A 21,031-nucleotide genomic window follows, 5' to 3' on the forward strand; every position below is an offset into this window, starting at 1 on the left:
TATATTCATATTCCTGGTGATATTTTGTTGGTACCAAGTGAGAAAATGCATAGACTCCAACCTTCAGCAAACCTTGTCAGTAGTCAACGCGCGAACGACATTTTTACAACTTTGAAAATGTGCGCGTAGCGTATGTTGTAATTAACCATTCATTAATTTTAAATTAATAATTAATTGTAATCAATTTTATTACATTTAAAATCCATATACATATAAAACTGAATAATTAAAAATATACCTTGTAAATTATATGCACATTTAATTAGAAATTTTCTTTTAACTCCTCAAGCATTCACTAATAAAAAGTACTTCAAATCACTACTAATCATAGAAAAAATCAGAAGCTATAAATCATATCTTTATTCTGGATATGATTTCTACAGGGAAATAAAATTTAAATAACCAAGAATGATACATATAAGTATTAAACAAAATACGCATAATTTATGAATGCAAAGATTTATATGTAGCATGCTTAGCAAGCTTAAGTTCTGATTTTGAGAATGTTTTTTTATAACACAGTTCTTCATTTGCCTGCATATTTATTTTTTCAATCAAAACTGCTTCAAGAGTTTTAAGACCTAAATTTGGTCGAAATTCCGTCTGATTTTTTTTAACAATAGAAAAAATTCTTTCGCAAGCTGCATTTGAATGAGGTATTATTAAGACAGCAAGCATTACAGAAGGCAATACTTTGTATTTAATACACCCATTCATATTTTTTAATTTGGCAATTTCTCCCCATGCTATATCAATACGCAAATCTACAATTTCTTTCAAATCATCTACTTGATACATGGAAAATTCAATTTCTACTTGATTAAGACATTTTTCATCAATAATGGATGGAAAAGTATTCATCAAGTAAAGAACAGATGAAAATGAGACTTCAGTTCTCAAGTTGATGTCAGCAACTTCAGCATGTTTTAGAAATGGATCACTCAGTGGAAATTTATCAATTATATATGAACATGCAGTTACAAAAAAAGCTCGCACAGAATTGAAAAATGATTTCACTTCACTTTCATTCAACTTGGCATTTTTTAAATATAGTCTTGTTTCCGCACCAATCACTAAATTTTCATTTTCTTTTTGTTTACTATGCTTCTGAAATGGAATAGACGTTAGAGTAACATCTTCATTTTCTTTAGAAATTACTGATGGTTTTACGAATCTAACAAATAAATTCATTAAAAGTTCAAAAAGTTCTCTTCTCAATTTATGTATATAAGGAGCTTGTTGTTGCAAATTAATATTTACTGTTATAAACAAAGGCAAAGTATTTTTCAAAAATAACAAGTACAATTTGGTGGTCGGTGACTGTAAAATTTTTTTAATGTTTTGCAATCTCTTTCCTTCATTCTCACTGTTATCTGGTTTATCTCCAAAAAAATTTATCACAGCATCCCACTGTTCCAAAATCCTTGTTATAGATTCTAAAAGAGACAACCATCTCGTACTGCAATATTTCAAAATTTTATGAGATTTTGCATTCTGTCCCAAAATTTGTTGAGCAACTTTGAAGCTATGCTTCCGTTTCGAACTTTTCTCCAAGTAAAAATATATATCTATTTATTTATATATTTAGTAAAAATATATAATAAATACATTTCAATTTCTGAGCCAAATTATTTTTCAGTAGCTTTTTTTGCAGCTATATGCAAGAGGTGGTACGGACAACCTCGGGTGATTATACTTGGTTGATGCATTTTGATAAATGATGCTACACCTTTAAACTTTCCAATCATATTACTAGCATTATCTGAAGAAAATGATAAGCAATTTTTCCATTCTAAACCTTTGTTTTTAAAGTTTTCATTTATACAATTAAAAATACCTTCTCCTGTATTATTCGTGCATTCTAAAATAGAAATCAATGAAGTAATTATCACTCTCTTTTCTTTACTGTAGTATGTTATAACCAATGGGTACAGTTTGTTATCATTACTTCCATCAGTACTTAGAGAAAATGATGTACTGCACACTGATTTTATAATATCAGCAACAGTATTTTCTGCAAGCGTTTTCACAATAGCAGCAGTTTTGGTATGACTGCAGCTAAATTTTTTTGCTATGGCAGAATCCGGAAACATTGCTTTGAAAAGCTCTTTGGAATGATCCGAAACAGAAAGCGGTAGATTATGTTCAATTAAAAAACGAACAAAATAGCATTCGGCTTTTATAGGATCTGTTTCATCATCTTTTATTAAGAAATTTGTTATTTCTTTAGATTTTACGGTGCCAAGTTCTATATGCTTTTGAGAAAACACATGCCGTTTACAGTCATCTTTTCCGCCATGAGCAACTGAGAAGTCTTTGTTGCATACACTGCAGTGTGTGTGATTCACAGAAATTTCGGACGCTTTAATGCATGGAAATTCTGAAGAATATGAATCTTTAAACTTCTGCTTTGATAATTTTGGCTTCTTCGTTCGAGGCAGCATTATGATTAAAATTCTTTCACCTGATTCACAGTTCACAAGACACACGCTAAGCTCTCGCCGTAAACTACACAATGCAGCCTAAACCAAAGAATCTCTAAGGAAGATCCTTAGAGATTCTTTGCCTAAACACGCATCAGCGAGGAACCTGGGAGACAGACAAGTGGGTGGAACTATTGATAAGTCGTTAACGGTTGGAGTTACTGATCTACGATTGGCTAATTCTTCAAAACTAGGAACGCACTCAACACGTGATATATGATAACACGAGTATTCAGCCAATCATCAGATGAATTAGTTGGTTCCGTTTTGCGTACTGGTTCTCCTGCTCTTGTTTCTGTAAAATCCGTAGTTTTTTCCATACTTTTCGTAGCTTGTAGTTTTTCATGAATTTCCGTAGAAACTACGGAGAATCCGTAGTAGTTGGAGTCTATGAAAATGGTTTCCCTCTCATCCTCTATGTGCATGTGTGTGTGACAAAACATTTCCAGTGATATTCTGAGAACCCTTATTCACCATTGAATATTATTTCCAATAATCCATAAATATTATTGAGTTGTCAGTCATGTTGTTTGCAATTACCTAGTTTGGAGTTTTTGTATTTTTTCTTTCAACGTTTTCAAAACAACTTTTTCTTATTCTGCTACAAATACCATCGAAAACTCATAGTTGTATTGCATAGCTAAATGCAACAGCAAAAACATAAGCTTGATTAGCATTTTTTTCCATGTTTTTTTCTTTTACACAGTATGCCATTTCCTTTTGAGTAAATTCAAGTTTTCGGAATTTCTTTCTTGTTTATTTTCATCTTTAGTACTTACCCTTGATGTTTTGTTTTTTGATGCCAAAAAAAAATTATCACCAAGAAAATATAATTCAGTTTAACCAACAAGTAAGTATCACAGAAACTGCTGAGTAAAATAAGTTATTAATAACTATAATAAGTTAACAATAAGAATCTAAACTCACAAAGCATACACATCACCATCATAGGAGTCTTTCCAAATGTTGTTCCTGCAGACTACACAGTGGCCAAGATTTCGTCAGGGAAGGGAAAAAATTTCATTGTTACTAGAACACACACGGAAAGCAAAAGGGTCCTATCCTTTACCTCTTAACTCGTATTTAAACCTTTTTTTTTTTTTTTTTTTTTTTTGGTCGATCAGTTTCCGTCAAGGAATGCACAGTTAGAAAAACCCTTGAGAGCAGAATTATTACATAACATTTCTCTCTTATATAAAGCATGCTATAATTGAAACTATTTGAATATTTTTCATATCTAAATTGCCTGCTTTTCTAACCACCAAATTCTTGGATAAATCATTTTGTTGAACTTGCACTGTTCTGTGGCAAGGTTTCCCCCCTTCCATAACTGTTTAATTCTATAAAGAGTCGAGGAATAAAAAAATATTTATTCATAAACAGGGATTACCTTTTTAGTTTCGTGCATTTTACTAAACGTTACATAGATTACAATATATTTTGATCTTCAAATGTTCTGTCTTTATGTTTCCAAATAATGTTTTATGTCATATGTGTATGCATTTTCATTACACAGTTTGTAAACTTTTAAGCCCCTATAGTTATGTTTTTTAGGGATATACTTATAAAAAATTCATGGCCTTTAAAAGTCATGATGACAGCTTCATTAACTGCCAAGAAGGTACCTTAAACTAATTTAAAATTTCAGTTAACTATATCAAATACCTCCCTAAATTTTGGCAAGCCATTATAATCAGAATTTGTCTTTGATGATTATTTTATCATTCACGAACTGCAAAAAGGTTAACAATTTTTTAAAACCATCTGAAGCATTATTTTGAGGAAAAAAATGTAGTTTCAATCAATTTATGCATTGTATTCTATATGTCCACAAAGCATAATGCCACAGTTAAAAATGAAGACATTTCCGTGGATGCAATATTCTTACACTTAGCATAATGCAATCATTTTTTTTTATCATTAGAATTTTCTATTACACTCTTTTTCATTTTGAATAAAATAATCATAGTTTCTTCTACGATTTTGTTTATCAGCTTCAAACTGTAAAAAGCTTGAAATATTCAAATTCATTCTTCTCACAAAATTTTAACTTCAGTTCTGAACCTGCAGTAAAATTGTGTACTATTCCTTGTCCTGCAGCTCAGAAACTATCACATAGTTGCCCCCCTCCCAATTAAAACTCTACGTCATAATTTGCACTTTGGCATGGTAAGACATCCAGGTTGTTCTGTGTTATTTCTTGACATCGGCATTGAAAATACAAGTTCCAGTTCTATATGCGTGTGTGTGTGTATGTGTGTGATTATGGCAAAGCCTCGAGGACTATCTGCCTAAGAGGAGGGATGCCTTCGTGGAGGACTTTCTAAGGGAAACTGGCTCGTATACACGTTACACATGGGGAAAACCACGAAAACGCCCATGCAGCCAGCCCGTTCGCGGGATTCAAACCTCGGACACAACTACCAGTGTTCAGCGATTTTACCGCTCGGCCGCTGGTGGGCCCAGTTCCATATGCATTCTTACATCTGCAAAAAGAAACAGTTATTCCCGATCATTGGAAAACTTTCTTTGCAGCAATCAAAATCAATGTCCTCAAATGTTTAACTGAGCTCATTTAATTGCACAATAATATCTGAAATTTTCTCTTTTGTTATTTATTTATTTTTTTTTTTTTTAAGCCTTTCAGAATGGATATTTTCTTTGAAATATGATACCCGAAATTTTTTGTGATTACAATACTTCCTTTATTTTACTTCATACAAGGAAGTAAAAAGAGAATGGTTCAGTTCATGTCTTCAGCCTCATATTCATTGATGAACTATAATTTTAATAGTCATCCAGGAACACATAAAAATTCCATTCAAATAAACTTGGAATTTTGATCTCAATTTCTGCTGCTCTACAAAATTAACATATTATAATGTCATATTTTTAAATGAACTCTTTTTAACATACTTCCTTTCCACAAAACTCGTTGAAAATGTTTTGAATTAGCAAAGACTTTTGTACTGAAGTTGCCATTATCAGAACATTTTGTCTTTGAAACATCAAATATTGTTGTTAGTCTATTAAAGCATAGAAATTTCATTTAGGGAGCCACATAAGCTAAGATGTTTTTACAAAGATTAAGTGGCTGCAGTTAATAATCATAGAAAATCTACTAAATTTCAGAGGCAAAAGAGTTGTGTGAAGATCTCCATGAAACATTCTTTTAAAGAACATAATAAAATTAGTTTTATCTGAAATTGAAGCTTCTAGAAATAGTTTTAAGAATATACGTTAAAATACTTGAACAATCTGCAATATAATTTATATATATATATATATAATAGTAATTTGTAATAAATATACTATTGAAATAATTTTCATATAATGATAGTTTTAGAACAAGAATTTTATTAGCTTGAATTTCAAAACAAATAAAATTTCTTTTAGACTTTCATAAATAATATTCATACCTGATTCAATACTTGGTTCTCCAGAACTGAAGAACACAGGAGCAATCTTAGCTAAGACTTCTGTGAACAGAGATATCAGTGGAAGTTTTGTCAACAAGACCATTGACTGAAATTCATAAATTTTTTATTAAGTTATCAGGTATTTGCTTCTAAGAAATAGATACAAAATAAGAGATAGAAATAATTATAAAAAATATACTTTCACTTACTGACCTTTTGGAAATATCCTCTTGGGATAGTTTTGTCTTTCACTTGACGAAAATATACAAATCCAAAAAAATGAGAAAAATCTATCTGTAAAAAGGAAGAAAAATCTATATATAAATGATGGATTATGGACAAAATTTTATAAGTTAAATCTTATACATTAAATTTATATAATAATAAATCTTGTACAAAAAGCAACTTTTCAGCCAAGTCTCTATTTAAAAAAATTCACAATCCTCATAGAATTATCTTTTTAAGAAAGAACTGTGATCTCGTTTTTTAAAATTCCAGCTTAAGAATTGAAAAATGTTAAGATCTGATATTCCTGCAATTTGAAATGTGAAACATTATCAAAAAATTTAAATCATTTTTTTATTATCAAAAATTTTCATTTCCATACATGTATGGTATATAAATTAAACAAGAATTATTATAACTCCAAATTAAAAAAAAAAAAAAAAGAGAGAGAGAGAGAGAGAGAGAGAGTAAAACTCCAGATGTAATTTTTTTTTGGGGGGGGGGGCAAGATACAAACTAACCAGAAATTATACAGATACATGGCTCCATTTCTCAAACATTAATAATCCTAACCATTGAAAATCAAAAAATCTAGTTTGCTTAGTTAAAAAAGAAATACACTGGTTATCATAAATTAAGGAAAAATCAGAAAGATCACGATTACTGAAAAAGTTACATGTAGAATTTAATGAAACTTACCCACAATATACAACACATAGTAAGGTATCAAATAACATAAAAAGAAATTACCAGACAAATAAGTATAAAAATTAGAATGTTTAAAATGAACAAATCGAAGATGTCAGTTTGCTATAGGAAAAGTACCTTCAATATGGAATATGATCGCCTCTAGAAGCAATACAGCACATACAACAACGTGTGATGCTTTCAATTATGCAGTCTATCAGTTCCATAGGAAGCAAGAGCCATTGCTCTTGCAAAGCAGTTGCAAGCACGACAAGGGTTTGAGGGGGGAGATTGAAAGCAGCTAGATGTCTCCCTAAAGCATACCAAACATGCTCGATAGGATTCAAGTCCGGGGATCGAGCTGGCCACTCCATGCGCATAATTGTTTCCTTTTGAAGATAATCATCTACGATGTGAGCCCTGTGTGGACTTGTGTTGTTGTCCTGTAACAGGAAAGCATCACCTATTGCCCTGGCATATGGGCGCACATAAACATCAAGGATGTCATCTCTATAAATCTCTCAGCATTCACGGTTCCCCTTGGAAAGACATAGAGGTCTGTGCGTCCACCCAAAGAGATGCCACCCCAAACACAGACACTGCCTTTCCGTATACATCTCTTTCACGGATGATGATGGATTCTAGATTCTCTCCATATCAAACAACGTCTACTATTGCTTTCTAGACTAAACCTGGACTCATCCGCAAAGAGAACTGCCCTCCATTGATCAGGCGTCCAGTGGACATGTTGTCGTGCCCACTATAAAAGGGTCTCTCCTATGGCATGATGTGAGCGGCACACAAATGGCTGGTCACCTCACATACAGACCACCTTCATGAAGCCTTCTACACACAGTTGACATTGACACGAACCTTCCGGTGGCTGCAGCAAGGGAGGATCTAAGAAAAGAGTCGGAGTAGCGGTTCTGTTCCTGCATGCACATAATGTCAAATATCGGTCATCGGCGCTCTCGTAACAGTTGGCCGTCCTTGGCTGAACCTCCTAGATGCCGAATCTGTGGTTTGAAATTGCCTCCAAAGTCCATGAACCATAGAAGGACTCACATTTAGCCATTTGGCCACTTCTGTTTGACTTTGTCCTGCCTCTAGTCTCCCAATGGCTCTCCATTGCAGTTCTGCAGGCAAATGATGCTTGGAAGTCATTGTTACGAATTGGCTATCTCAGATTTTTTATGTCAATGTCACAGTGAAATATATGGGCTTGCTCTCAAGCATGGACTTTTATGCTCCTAGCAGATGATGTATTCCGAAAGCAGTGCCACTAATTTGCATATCGCAGTTTTACTTAGCTACTCTTACTTGGCAACATATTCAAATTTTACACAGTTTGGCTTATTTTTGAGGGAGTTATCATTATTTTTGTGATTTTTGCTTAGTTTATGATAACCAGTATAAATTGTTACGAATTTTGTACAATATAAATAATCTGAGTGAAATTATATGTGAAACTATTTTATTTTCTCCCATATAATGTAACATGAAAATCTAAAGAGATGATGCTCTTCTGGAAAAATAAGAATACAGGGGCTAGTCTATTTACAGGGTTGCCACTCAAACAGGAGAATGAAATTCCGACTTTTCCAGGTTTTCCAGATGTGTTTTAAGAAAATTCCAGTCTATCCGCATAGTGCATGTTGGTTGTGCTACAGGTAAATTAATTATGGTACCACTTGATAACAGAATACTTTGCCAGTTACACACACACACATATATACATATATATAATAACCATATATATATAATTCGCAAAGCATTACTAGACTATAAATAGGAGTTGCTTTCCTCAATAACTTTCATTTGCAAAATAAATTAAATATCTATTAAACATTCCATCTAAGTAATAAACAAAATCAGAAATGAAATTCATTGATTTTTTCAATGCAATGTATGAACTTTTTTAAATTGTTTTATGAAAATTTCAGTCTATCTGCATAATGTGCATTGGCTCTGCTGAGAGGTAAATTAATTATGGTACCACTTGAGAACATAAAAATTTGGCAATTACATATGACTTGTATAAATATGTAAGATATAATAACATAATAGCTGCTTTAAAAAATAATTGGCGATCTTAAAATTAACATTCTAAATTTGGTGCTCTCCCCCTAAATTCACTTGTTCTCCCAAATTTCAAGAATTTTCTACGTTATGTAATACTACTAACTAGCCAATCAATGATTAGCTGTACTTGTACATCCCACCTGGTATAAATAACCCTGGCAGCTAGTTACATCACTTCTTCTGCTGGCTTCTACCTTGTTAACATCTCCTCACTTTGCTTTCTTATCTAAAATGCCTGCATCTTAATTTTAAGAATAAATGTACATGGCAGTTTATCATATTTCATTATGACTGAATCATAAAAATGTCTCAGATTTCATTATGATTTGATAAATATTTACTGAGATGATTTTACATGCGCAGAAATGACCGCAACCTGATTCCTCTTCTATACTCTCAGAATTATTACATATAATTAAAAGTAGACAGGATTCGAACCCGTGCGGGGAAACCCCAATGGATTTTGAATCCTATCGACCAGTTACCTTGTTTAAGGAACAGGGGTTTTTTATCTATTATTTTTTGACCCAGAATTATTACATTTATAACCCCAAAGCATTACTATTATAACTATAATATAAGTTGTTTTCTCGACTGAAGACTGAGATTAGAATCTGCCCAATTTGGATTAAATAATATCTTTTTTGCAGATATTTTACAGCTAAACACAAAACTATTCTAATGATATTTCAAAATAAATTCAGGTATTTTATATTTATTTAGCAGCATACATAAGCAAAGAATATGTGCATTAAATTTTGTGATAGTATGTCATCATACTACTAGAATTAGTTTCATAATTATGCCAGAGAAAATTGGCTAAAATTTGAAAGTGTTATTAACTAACACAGTTTTTAGAGGAAAGAAGCAACATTAAATGATAAGAATAAAACTAAAATAAATTACTTAAAAATTGAATTATAATAATCAACGATATTTTGGCAAATATATTTATATTAAATGGTTAGCCTAGATGACTGGTTACTATTTTTTTCATTTTACTGCAAAATGAAAAATAAGGCATTTATTAAAAAGGGGGGGAAAAGTCTTAAAACAATTTTGTGGTAAAATCCTATTACAGTCAAAAGTCTTTAATCCGGACGTCCATAATCCGGAATGATCTATAATCTGGACCTCAAAGCTACAAACTTTCTGAGCATGCATCAACGCATGCACATTACCTTTACACATGCACATATGCGTCTACTCATGCGCATAATACGTTTATGCATGCGCGTTTAATGTATAACGTACGATATAAGCTAAGCTAAAATTATCTAATTATCTATTTCAGTTAATGTTGCAGATTGCATTGTTCCTTAATCTTCTAATTGGATCCGACTTATTATTTTTTGCAGACTGTTAGAGCAATTTTATAAAAGTCAGCTTGAACTTTCGATTATGTCAAAAAAATTTCCTATTCTGAAGCTACCAAAGCATCTACAAAGCGAAAGCATGTTTCGATGTCCATCAAACAAAAAGTGGAATTGCTTCAAAAAATGGATAAAGGCATATTCTTTGATTCTCTAATCATTCCGAAATATGTTTATCAATTTCACGCTGCTCCGCAGGGGGGGGGGCTATCCTTATCTTCAGCGCAGATGTTTTTGTTTTATTCGGCTTATAATTCCTTACTAAATGTACCATTTCATCTCGATGTACTCCGTCTTTGATATGATTTAAATCAAATTCCTCGTCATTATAAATATCACGAATACACATCAAATAGTTTTCTGGTTGCAATTTTCTAATTTTGACTATGCGTAACGTATGTTTTACGCATGCGCACGTTGAAAGAAATGCTTAATAAAATAAACAAATAAAGCTTTTTTTTTTTTTTTTTTTGTAAATTTTGGTACCCTGTAGACCATAAATGCTCTTTATTTCATAAATTACAGTTTCATATTTTTAATTTTATAATTTCTGCATGCCATCTTACCAGATTTAAACTGATGATCTAAAATCCGGAAAAACCGATAATCCGGAATCGCCAAAGTCCCAATGAGCCTGGATTAAAGACTTATGACTGTATACACTATGACTTTGAAAATTGTAACCAATGCCAAAATGACCCATTTACTGCTCATCATAATGTCGCCAAATCCCATGTATATCATACGTTGAGGTTAGAAAAGAGTACATAGAGGCTATTCTAACTTCTATAGTACCGTATACTATGATTAAACTGTTTTTGTTTTATACAAGAATGGGAAGTTATTTTCTTTAGTTCAACATGCATTGCACATGCACATGCCAGTCTCTCGATTCTCAAGGCTACTCGAAACTTGCCTTGCCTTTCTAAAAGACAATCTGCTTGGAGCTACAAAAACTGGTTCTACACCAACTGCCCAAATGACACTCCCGCGATACATAATTCGCCAACAAAGTGATCACTTCCAAAGTTGGAGTAAAACTCACTTTTTGGGGGATCACCGTATGAAATACCCTGACTTCCCTGGCTTTCCACGTAGCATGGCAAGATAACGCCAGGCTGGTGACTGTTTTGGCAACTAATTTTTGTCTCCAAAATTAGCGAGAAATCGCCACAAGTCGCCAACCATGGCGACCACTTGGAAACAAGTACAGGTAAAAGTGTTGGGAGCACCAGAACTTCATTAAAGATTGCACAGGTATAGCTCCCAATCACTAATCAAATAGAGCAAGGAGGGAAGGACAGAAGAATAAAGGTGATGATAGTTTTTTAGAGGGAGATATAGGAATTTATTATTAAGAGAGGAGGACAGAAAGGGTGAAAGGTTATTCAACAAATTAATCTTTGTTGAATCATCATATCTATTATCTTTTGTTAGAATAACATCTAGGATGTTTTCTAAAGTGATCTTCATAAAATTTTCATCAGTATTTCCCACATTAGTGACTGGAAGTTGCGTTGAGTGGAAGATTTTGTTGGTTGCAATTTTGTACAATGAACCATATATATCTTGGTTGTTTGAGCAATAGTTGTGCCATTCTTTACGTTTTGCAGATATTATTTGCTTTTTTATATCAGGCTTTCTGTTTCTGTATTTTTGGCGTATGATGAGTCGTTCTTCATCAGTTTGCGATGATTTGAGTTTTCTTTGTAATACTTAATCGTGTTTTGTGTTTTTCTTTGTGGAGTTCTTTTGTCCACCAGCTAACTTTTTTAATGGGAGTTGATGATCTTTTGAAGAAGGTATGTTCACATGTATCCTGAATCTTTCTGATAAGTTCCTTGATAACATTATTAAGTTCTGTTTTGGTTATACATTGAATAATAGAATTGGTAAAGGCATTTGAAATTAGATTGAACTTTTGTTGAAACTTCTTTTCTTTGTTATTATTGATTTTAAATCTTGTAAGTGTGGTAAAGGACATATATTCAGTTATATCAAAAGATATATATTTGCGATCAGATTCAGTATGTTTATCTAGTATTGATCTGTTGTTAATTTTATTAGCAAGATGGGTTGTAGAAATAAGAAGATCAGTCCAACATTTATTGTAGGTATTATCAACGGTAGGTGAGTCAGTAAAATGTTTATTATGTAGAATGAGATTGTTTGCATTTAAAAATTCTTCAAGCATTTCTCCTCTGAGATCAGTTAGTAAGTATCCTTATAAAGTACTATGCAAGTTAAAGTCTCCACTAATAGCATGCATACTATTATATTTTTGTAAGATTTCATTTAGTATGGATAAGGTTTGGTTTGGATTTTCTGACAGAGATATATAGATAATAGTAATAAGAAACTGAGATGCATTAGTATTGATTGAAATTGTGGTTAGGTCTCGAGCATTAATAATTGTAGGATTCCATTTATTGTTTGGAATGAATATGGCTGTGCGAGGAGATAAAATAGCATTTGAAGCATGATGTTAAATAACTGTCCAGTTATTTGGAATTATTCCTACCTTGCCAGCAATGCAACTAGTTTCTTGTGTTATTATAATATCTGCTGGATGATCTACTTGATACTGACATAGTTGGTCGGTGGAGGTCTCTGCTCCTTGAAGATTTATTTGGAGTAATAGGATGCAATTATATATATTTTTTATTATTATTGATGGAAATGGTCTATAGATAGTCTGCAGGATCTTGCATTATTGTTGATAATATGTCCTGGATTTTACTTGTCTAACTTCTGTTTGATATGTAGAGCAGGAAATAGCTGAAGCTGGATGTTTACAGTCAACGTTTGTTGCATTCTTTTCATTGTTAATCCAGTTGCATACTTTTCATTGTTTATGCAGTACAGAGTTTGGGTAGAGCAGTAAGAAACATGATGTTTTCCACCACAGAATGAGCATCTTTGTTTGAAATGGCAAGCTTTAGTCTTGGGAGAAGTCCTGGCAGATTTGGCATCTGCATACACTGATAAATTCGGCTATTTTATTGCTGTGCCATCCAATATGTACTTGTGTTTTACTCATACAATTTTGGAAAGTCTGACAGCGACATTTTTTGATCCATTTATCAGTATTATTTTTTATCATTCAGTTAAAATAGGGGTCTTAGCTCGGAACTATTTGATTGTGTTTCTTGGGCTATAATTTGAATCAGTTTATCAGAGTTGAAATTTTTTGGAATATTATGAATTATGCATTTTGGCATTCTGGCTTTAAGAAATTTTATGTTAACTATTTCTTTTGCAACTGTTTTGGCACTGAGGTTATAGCTGATTTTTTCTATATCTTCTGGGTTACGACACTGTATTGCAAGGCATCCTTGATGAATGGTCATTGGCATTTGACATTGACATTTAGTCTCTGCATTGGTAATATTTCTTGCATTTTATCTTGAAAATTTCTATACTCTTGCATCCTTTAGGTATAAGAGTATGGTATTATTCGGTTTACTTGGTATAATACTCATAACTTCTGCATATGATCTTGAATTAGTATACATGGAGTTGTTTCTTGGTTGGTTTATTTGACAGTTTGGATCATTTCTGGATTCTAGGTTGTTGTTATAAAATTCCATATTTGGATAAAGTTCTCTATTCACTTGAAGACAGTCGTTTGATTCTACTTGTTTATAACTGAAATTTGGTTGATATCCTATATTGTCAATAAATGAATTAAATGATTTTCTTTTTTCATGAAAGAGAGGAGTAATTATGTACTTGATCATCCTGTGTTTTCCTTGGACATATATTGGCAGAATTGTCAATTCTTTCTGGGATATTTCAATCACATTTTGCCATGATATTAGGGGTTCAAAAGTTGGCTACAAGGTTAGAGTGCTTACTGGAGATGTTGATGCATCATTTAATGTTACTGATGCTGGTTCAGTTGCAACATCATGAAGATTGAGTGATGTTGGTCTAGTTGAAGTATTATCCAGTGCACAATCTTTGAAGAATTCGATAATTGATTTAATTTTGTTGCGAAGTTCTTTAGAAATATATCTCTTATGTTTGCTCTTTAAAAGAGATATGCAATTATCGTAAGCATTTTGAATTTTCATTAGTCTTTAATCATTCGAATCTAATACAGCTGGATTATCATTTTGTTCTGTAGATATTGTAGATAATGCAAATGTGTATGTGTGTGTGTGTGTATTTAATTATGGCAAAGAACAATAGGGCTATCTGCCAAAGAGGAGGGATGCCTTCGTGGAGGACTTTCTAAGGGAAACTGGCTTGTATACACGTTACACATGGGGAAAACCACGAAATTCGTGGGATTCGAACCTCGGACCGAACTACCAGTGTTCAGCGACTTTACCGCTCGGCCGCTGGTGGGCTCAGATAATGCAAATGATGATGGCAGATATACACTTGGATTAATATGAGAATGAATAGTGGAGTCGGAATTATTAAGTGATGAGTTGCTTGACGATCTTGAGAAAATGACCCTATTACTCCAACAACTAATCTAAGTTAAAATTATAAAAAGAAATACATTAAGTAATATTATAAAAATAGTTCAGTAACTTAATAATTTGGTATAAAATAAGGATAATATTTAAGTTTTAATGCATCTTTACCTTTGTATATTATACTTTAAGACAGTAGTAAATAAAAAAGGATATTGATACAATTATTTTGTTTATAATAATCTAAGGTAAAAAGTAATAAGTTTAGTTCCTTTTGAGTTACATTATTATTGAAAAATTAAAATACAGTTGGGAACACTTGTTCACTTGGAAGTCATAAGTCGACTTGGAAAAATTTGGATTTGGTCCTTGTAACACAGTAATAGGTATTATAATTGAGTAACTGTAATTGATTTCATATGCAACTGCAGCCGTATATGGTCCTCATACGCCTTCCAGTAATTTCGAGACATACTAGACACTTCTCAGAGGCTGGCTGAAAACCATATAAGACCAGAAAGAGCTTAAGCTCTCAAATGTTAGTTTGGCATGGTTTGGCATATTGAGATATCTAAGTGTTAGCATTGCTCTTCAGATGCACTTTTCAATGAGTTGTGTTGAATGTCCTTAGTAGTTTGAACTGATTGTATTCTGCGATACTGTAAAGAGGTGTACGAATATTTTTGTGGAAAATTCCAGAACTGTGAAGTGTTTCTTTCCATAAAATAAATTTTATCAAGCTTTCATCGGTTCTGTGTGCATTCAATCTATTATGAACCTGTATGTGTACAACAATTTTTGGTGTCAGGAATGGGGTTGAATGGAAGTGACAATAGTGATGCATGAGCAACTAGGACAGCTGGTGACTGCCTTTGCAATTAAAGACTGGAGACGTCCTGAAAATGTCCATCAGCTGAGAAGTATGAGGCTTTGCACCAATTATAGAAAAATTGTGAAGGATGTTTCTTCCATTGCAAGACTCCTTCATAAAAAGTCAGAGAGCAAGCAAAAAGTTCTTACAGACAAAAGTATGTGAGAATGCATTTAACAAACTGAAGGTGACTTTAACATCTATGACAATCCTGAAGTCTCCACAACTCAATAAACCATTTATTCTCGATACAGGTGCAAGTGATGAGAATGTTGCTGGTGTCATGTCTCAAGAAATAAATGATCAAGAACATGTCATAGCATACTAATGCAAGTGTCTATCTAAACTGGAGAGAAATAACTGTGTCACAAGGAAGGAATTGCTCATTAACGTTAAAACTATAGAACATTTCCATTATCTTTAGAGCAGAAAATATCTGCTCTGCACAGATCATGTATCGTTGGCATAACTTTTAAACTTCAAGAATCCCAAAGGTCAAACAGCCAAATGGACTTCCAGGAATATGACATCACTATCTATTATTGGTTACTTGACAAATTACAATATCAACATTGTCTGATTGAGACCCATGGAGTGACAAAGAAGTCAGGAAAGACCAGCTGGAGGATGGTGATATTAAACTCGTAATTGACTTAATAGAATCTTCAAACAGAAAACTTATCTGGCAGGACATTTCGATCTATAGTCCTACGACAAAACAATATTTCTGGTACATATTGTTCTGGTAATATTACATATTCATTGAGAATCTATGGGACTCGCTCCTTTATTCAAAATGGCGTCTTGCACCAGAAATTCGAATAAGATGATGGAAAGGCTTTCCAATGGCAGCTGATACTTCCAAGATCCCGGACATCCTTAACAAACACTATAAATATAGCAGCCCTACAGGAGGCCACTTAATAAAATAATAAAGACTTTGCAGAGAGTTCAAGAGCGCTTCTATTGGAGTAATGCAGAGTATGACATGAAAAAGTGGTGCCAATCTAGCGATGCCTGTGTGGGTCGAAGAAATCAAAAGAAATGCAGTCAAGGGAAGCTGCAACATTAGAATATAGCAGCACCTTTTGAACATATCACTTTTGGCATTATGGGACCTCTACCATGAACTGCTGATGGCAACAAATACATCATTGTTATCTTTGATTACTTCACCAAATGGTCTGAAGCTTATCCTGTTTCTGATCAAGAAGCTGTTACAGTAGCAGAGTTAATGATACAGCATTGTATTTCCAGGTTCAGTGCCTTTTCAGTTACATTCCAATCAAGGAAGAAATTTTACATCGGCTGTAATTAAAAACCTGCAAGCTACATGGCATCAACACACCTTTACATCCCCAGTCTCAGCATGATAGAAATGTTTAATCATATCATTAACCTTTCACTGGTGGTTTTCAAAAATCAACAGGTCTGGGACAAAAAACTATCTCTGTTTTTTACTGACATATCACAGTGCTTTCCATGACACTACTGGCTGTTTGCCACCCAAGATGCTTTTCAGTTGAGCTCTGCAGTTGCAATTTCTTGTTTGGTCACCATCCAGATGTGGCTTCATTCGCAGAGGAGTACATTCAAGATCTTCAGGCATGGCTTGAAGTGATGCACAATTTTGCATGAAAGTGAGTCAACCTGGCGGCAGAAAAGATAAAGACCCAATGTGACATGAGAGCTACAGTATATCCATTCAAGCAAGGTGACCAGATAAGGTTATGGAAATCGATTTGATGGAAAAGACTCTCTTCTAAACTACAGTCACATTGGGAACTACAATGGCTGAGCAACATTGTAGTTCAAATCCATAAGTCATCAAATTGTTGTTGCCTTGCCTTGTCCAAGAAGTCAGTGCAGAAGAGTCAAATAGAACCAAAAGCATTCAGAACAGTCTCAGCATCACCAATAATTTTCGAAGAATAGAGGAATTGGTGCTAGGGAGTTATATCTATACTGAAGATCTTGGCCAAAATAGCAGGACAGTCAAAGAGATGGTTTGGAGAAAGTTGGATATCATTATAGTGAGGACAGCTATTATAATTCGTTGACCATCAAAGGATATCTTCATTCCTTTCAAGTGTTTTGTCCTCAGTCTGGCTATGGTAGTGGAATGACACGGTTACAATTTAGGGCAGGAATGAAATTCTTCTTGATTGACTGGGAGGTAAGTCTTTGGCTGGCTATAGTCATCAAATTCTAAGCCCAAAGTTGTTCATTACAACAGGCTAGACACTTACTATGGCCATATTACATAGTCCCCATAGTGTATATAATGTAAACTGCATCATGGTCATATTTGTACATAAATTTATAAATTTATGCATTTATTTATTGATTTTATATTTGATTTGTTATTTATTGAAATTGATTATATATCTGACCCTCATATACCTTACGGTAATTTCGAGAAATAAAAGGTACTAGAGATTTCTCAGCAGACAGGGAAAACTATAATAGACGGGAGACAGCATAAGTTTCTCAATTTTTAGCTCAGAGTTGACTGAGTATTGAGAGTATTGCAAGGTTCACATTTCAGATGCACACTGCCATGCGCATACTTGCCAACCTATGACACTAAAAAATCAGGAGATTTTTCAGAATGTTAAAAAGACTTTTTAAATGATAAAAATATAGTTTTTAATAATAAATTAAATTTAAATAGTTACTAATTCTTAAATGCAAGCAAGACAAAAATACCTTACACATAAAAAACATTTTTATTACTTGCATCGTTTAAGAAAACAAAAACAAAAAAAAAAAAAGACACTTTAATCAGTTTTCATACAAATGTTATGAACAGTGGCATATTTTGCTTTTGTATTCAGAATGTTATGAACAGTGGTAGATTCGTGCTTAGCTAAACTTACAGTAATGTTGTAATGTTACAATGTAATGTGCTTACAGTAATGTGACAGTTGCTATTTTATTATTATTATTATTTTTTTTTTTGGTTGCTGTTGTTGTTTTTGTTCTTTGATATTTTCATTATTAAAAAGTGGGAAGTGCATCCAGCTCAATGCTTTCATTTATGTTGTTTGCTTTTTTTGTTAGGAGAATATGGGAAAATGTATGTGGCTGACTATAGCAGGTGCTTGAAAAATTCAGACCAGTTGTCCGTTTTTACTTCCTTGTACGAAGTAAAAAGGAAGTATTGTAATCGCGAAAAGCTTCAGCAGATTTCAACGAAAATATCCACTTTGATTGCTTTCGAATGCAATTTAACGATGTTTTTGCGTGATATCTGTATGTAAGGACAGAATAAAAAACTCTTTTCCTCAAAAAAAAAAAAAAAAAACTAAAAAACTAAAAAAACTGCTTTAAAATGAATTCTGAAGAGAATTTCTCATGGTGTCTGTACGAACGTATGTACGTATCTCACATAACTCAAAAATGAGTAGCCTCAGAACATTGAAATTTTGTATATGTGACTACTATAACATGTAGATGTGCACCTCGTATTTTGGTTTCAATCCGCTGCACCAAATGTATATAAACGTACTTATAAATATATCCATTCTGTTACCCGGCTCAGTGATCTCAGTTTCTTTACCCTTATATGTTTGTAAATTGTACAGTTTTTGCTTTAAAAATGTTTGAATTATGTTGTTCTTATCTTCCAGTTAAGGATTTTATGCCTTTAGTAAATCTGTGTGCAATATTTTTAGAATTATCAGCAATTTTAAAGTTGTTTAATTGCCGTTAAGCCTGTTTTCAATGGCGGCCATTGATGTTTACATTTGAAACAGGAGACTAGTGGATTTGTTGCCAATCTAGAGAAACTTAGCTTCCCAACAACAAAGATAACACATTCATTTATTATTGCCAATTAAATCATGCTGAATTCTTTCTGGAATTTTTCCGAGGAAATAAGCATTTGAGATTTACTTTGTAATTTTTAATACAGATATTTTGACTTTTTATGTATTTTTGCCTTCTCGCGAAGTGAGAACTGAATTAATTGAATGAGAAATACTCAATTGTCTGTGAAAAACTGTTTCTTTTTTGTTTTGTTTGCTTAATTTCTTTTATACATCATTCTAGCTTTATTATAGTATTTGAATAGAACATGTGGCAATGATTACATAATTCTTTAAATGATATAAATTTTGTGCATTCTGAGTTATAATATGAACAAAATATAATACTGTTAAGTGAACCTAGCGCCAGAGTGTCGCTATGGTAAACAAATAGAGTGAATTTTAAAGAATGCACTTATTCTATTGTGGTTTATGCGCTGTCGGCGAAGTAGATTTAATTAAAACCAATAAGTTTAAACAAAATGCAAGAAAAAATGCGTATAATTTAATATTCCGTACAAAGAAGTCATGTGGTGTACACATCACATTTTTATATTTGTTTTAAAACTTAACATAAGCTTTCTTGGTTAATCAAAAAGTAACATTACAGCATTATTACAGAAGGGGAACGACCAGCTTTCCCGATCCTCGAGGCGCCTTACTTGCTTAACATTTCTCAGATAAAAGCCATCCTTGTCCTCAGCGTCGATCCTTGTTTTTAATTATTCCACAATCAGCAAAATTTTAAAATGGAAATTAATTACCTGCAGATAATTATTGCTTAATTTTCTTTTAAATTTCATATTTGTAATTTGTTTTCATGTGTACAGTATTTGTTTTCGTGTGTTCTATCTGTAGTTATAGTTTTAGTATTTCGCATGTTTCATTTACTCCTATTAGTGTGATATGTATTAATATTAAGAATTAGTATATTAAATGATTGAGGTCATTACATTAAACTGTTGATTTTATATGAAATGTTTTGTACAATTAGGCTTAATTGTTGAAAATGTGTCGGCCAGTGGTGTCGTTCCATTTTGTGGGATTCAGTCCAGTGACTTAACTTTATTCTCGGCATGCTGGTCCTCAAGGGGTTAGTTAAACATATAATAACACAGATATTATGTAACACAGGGGCTTATGAACAGTCCCAAAATTTTTCTTTTGCTATAATTTTCCTTCTAAGCCATTTCATTGACTACAATTTATGCTTTAATATGTTTATATTTGAAATTATAGGTACTATTTTCAACAAATTACCCATTTATTTAAATAGTACAAATACATGATATTTTTAAAGAATTATTTTAATAAATTCTAGGTCAATTCCCAGATTTGAAACATCGGAAAAGTAATCAAAAATATGAAAATTTCTAAAAATTGTTTCAGGTTTATTTGCTTTCAATAATAATGATTTTTGATCTGCAATAGCATTTTCAAGATCCTTCTTGTATTTTTACTGTTTAAAATAGTTGTTTTAAACCTGCTATTGTAGCAGTTGGTGATAAACTTTCACAGATCCTTTCACATCATTTTTCAAATCTTCTTTTTTTTAACTTTTTACTACTTGAAAAATCTTACCTACAAAAAATAATCGTGTCTTTGATGCCAGTTTATCTCAAAACTTAGTAAAAAGTCACCAACTTTTTCAGCTT

The 21,031-nt window shown here is 32.7% G+C and overlaps 1 protein-coding gene across 2 annotated transcripts in view; it reads right to left on the reverse strand.

Annotated features, from left to right (window-relative positions):
- Positions 1 to 21,031, reverse strand: part of LOC118201109 (protein DENND6B) — a 180,323-nt gene that overhangs the window by 128,425 nt on the left and 30,867 nt on the right. For both annotated transcript variants that reach the window (XM_085822994.1, XM_085822997.1), the window contains exons 4-5: positions 6,116 to 6,196; positions 5,903 to 6,008 (exon numbers count right to left, since the gene is read on the reverse strand). In XM_085822994.1, the coding sequence (XP_085679120.1) occupies positions 5,903 to 6,008; positions 6,116 to 6,196 (187 nt within the window). The remainder of the gene's footprint in view (positions 1 to 5,902; positions 6,009 to 6,115; positions 6,197 to 21,031) is intronic.

This window comes from Stegodyphus dumicola, chromosome 1 (genome assembly GCF_044657685.1).
Source record: "Stegodyphus dumicola isolate Sdum_Otavi_A_Nest chromosome 1, ASM4465768v1".
Taxonomy (NCBI): Eukaryota; Metazoa; Arthropoda; class Arachnida; order Araneae; family Eresidae; genus Stegodyphus; species Stegodyphus dumicola.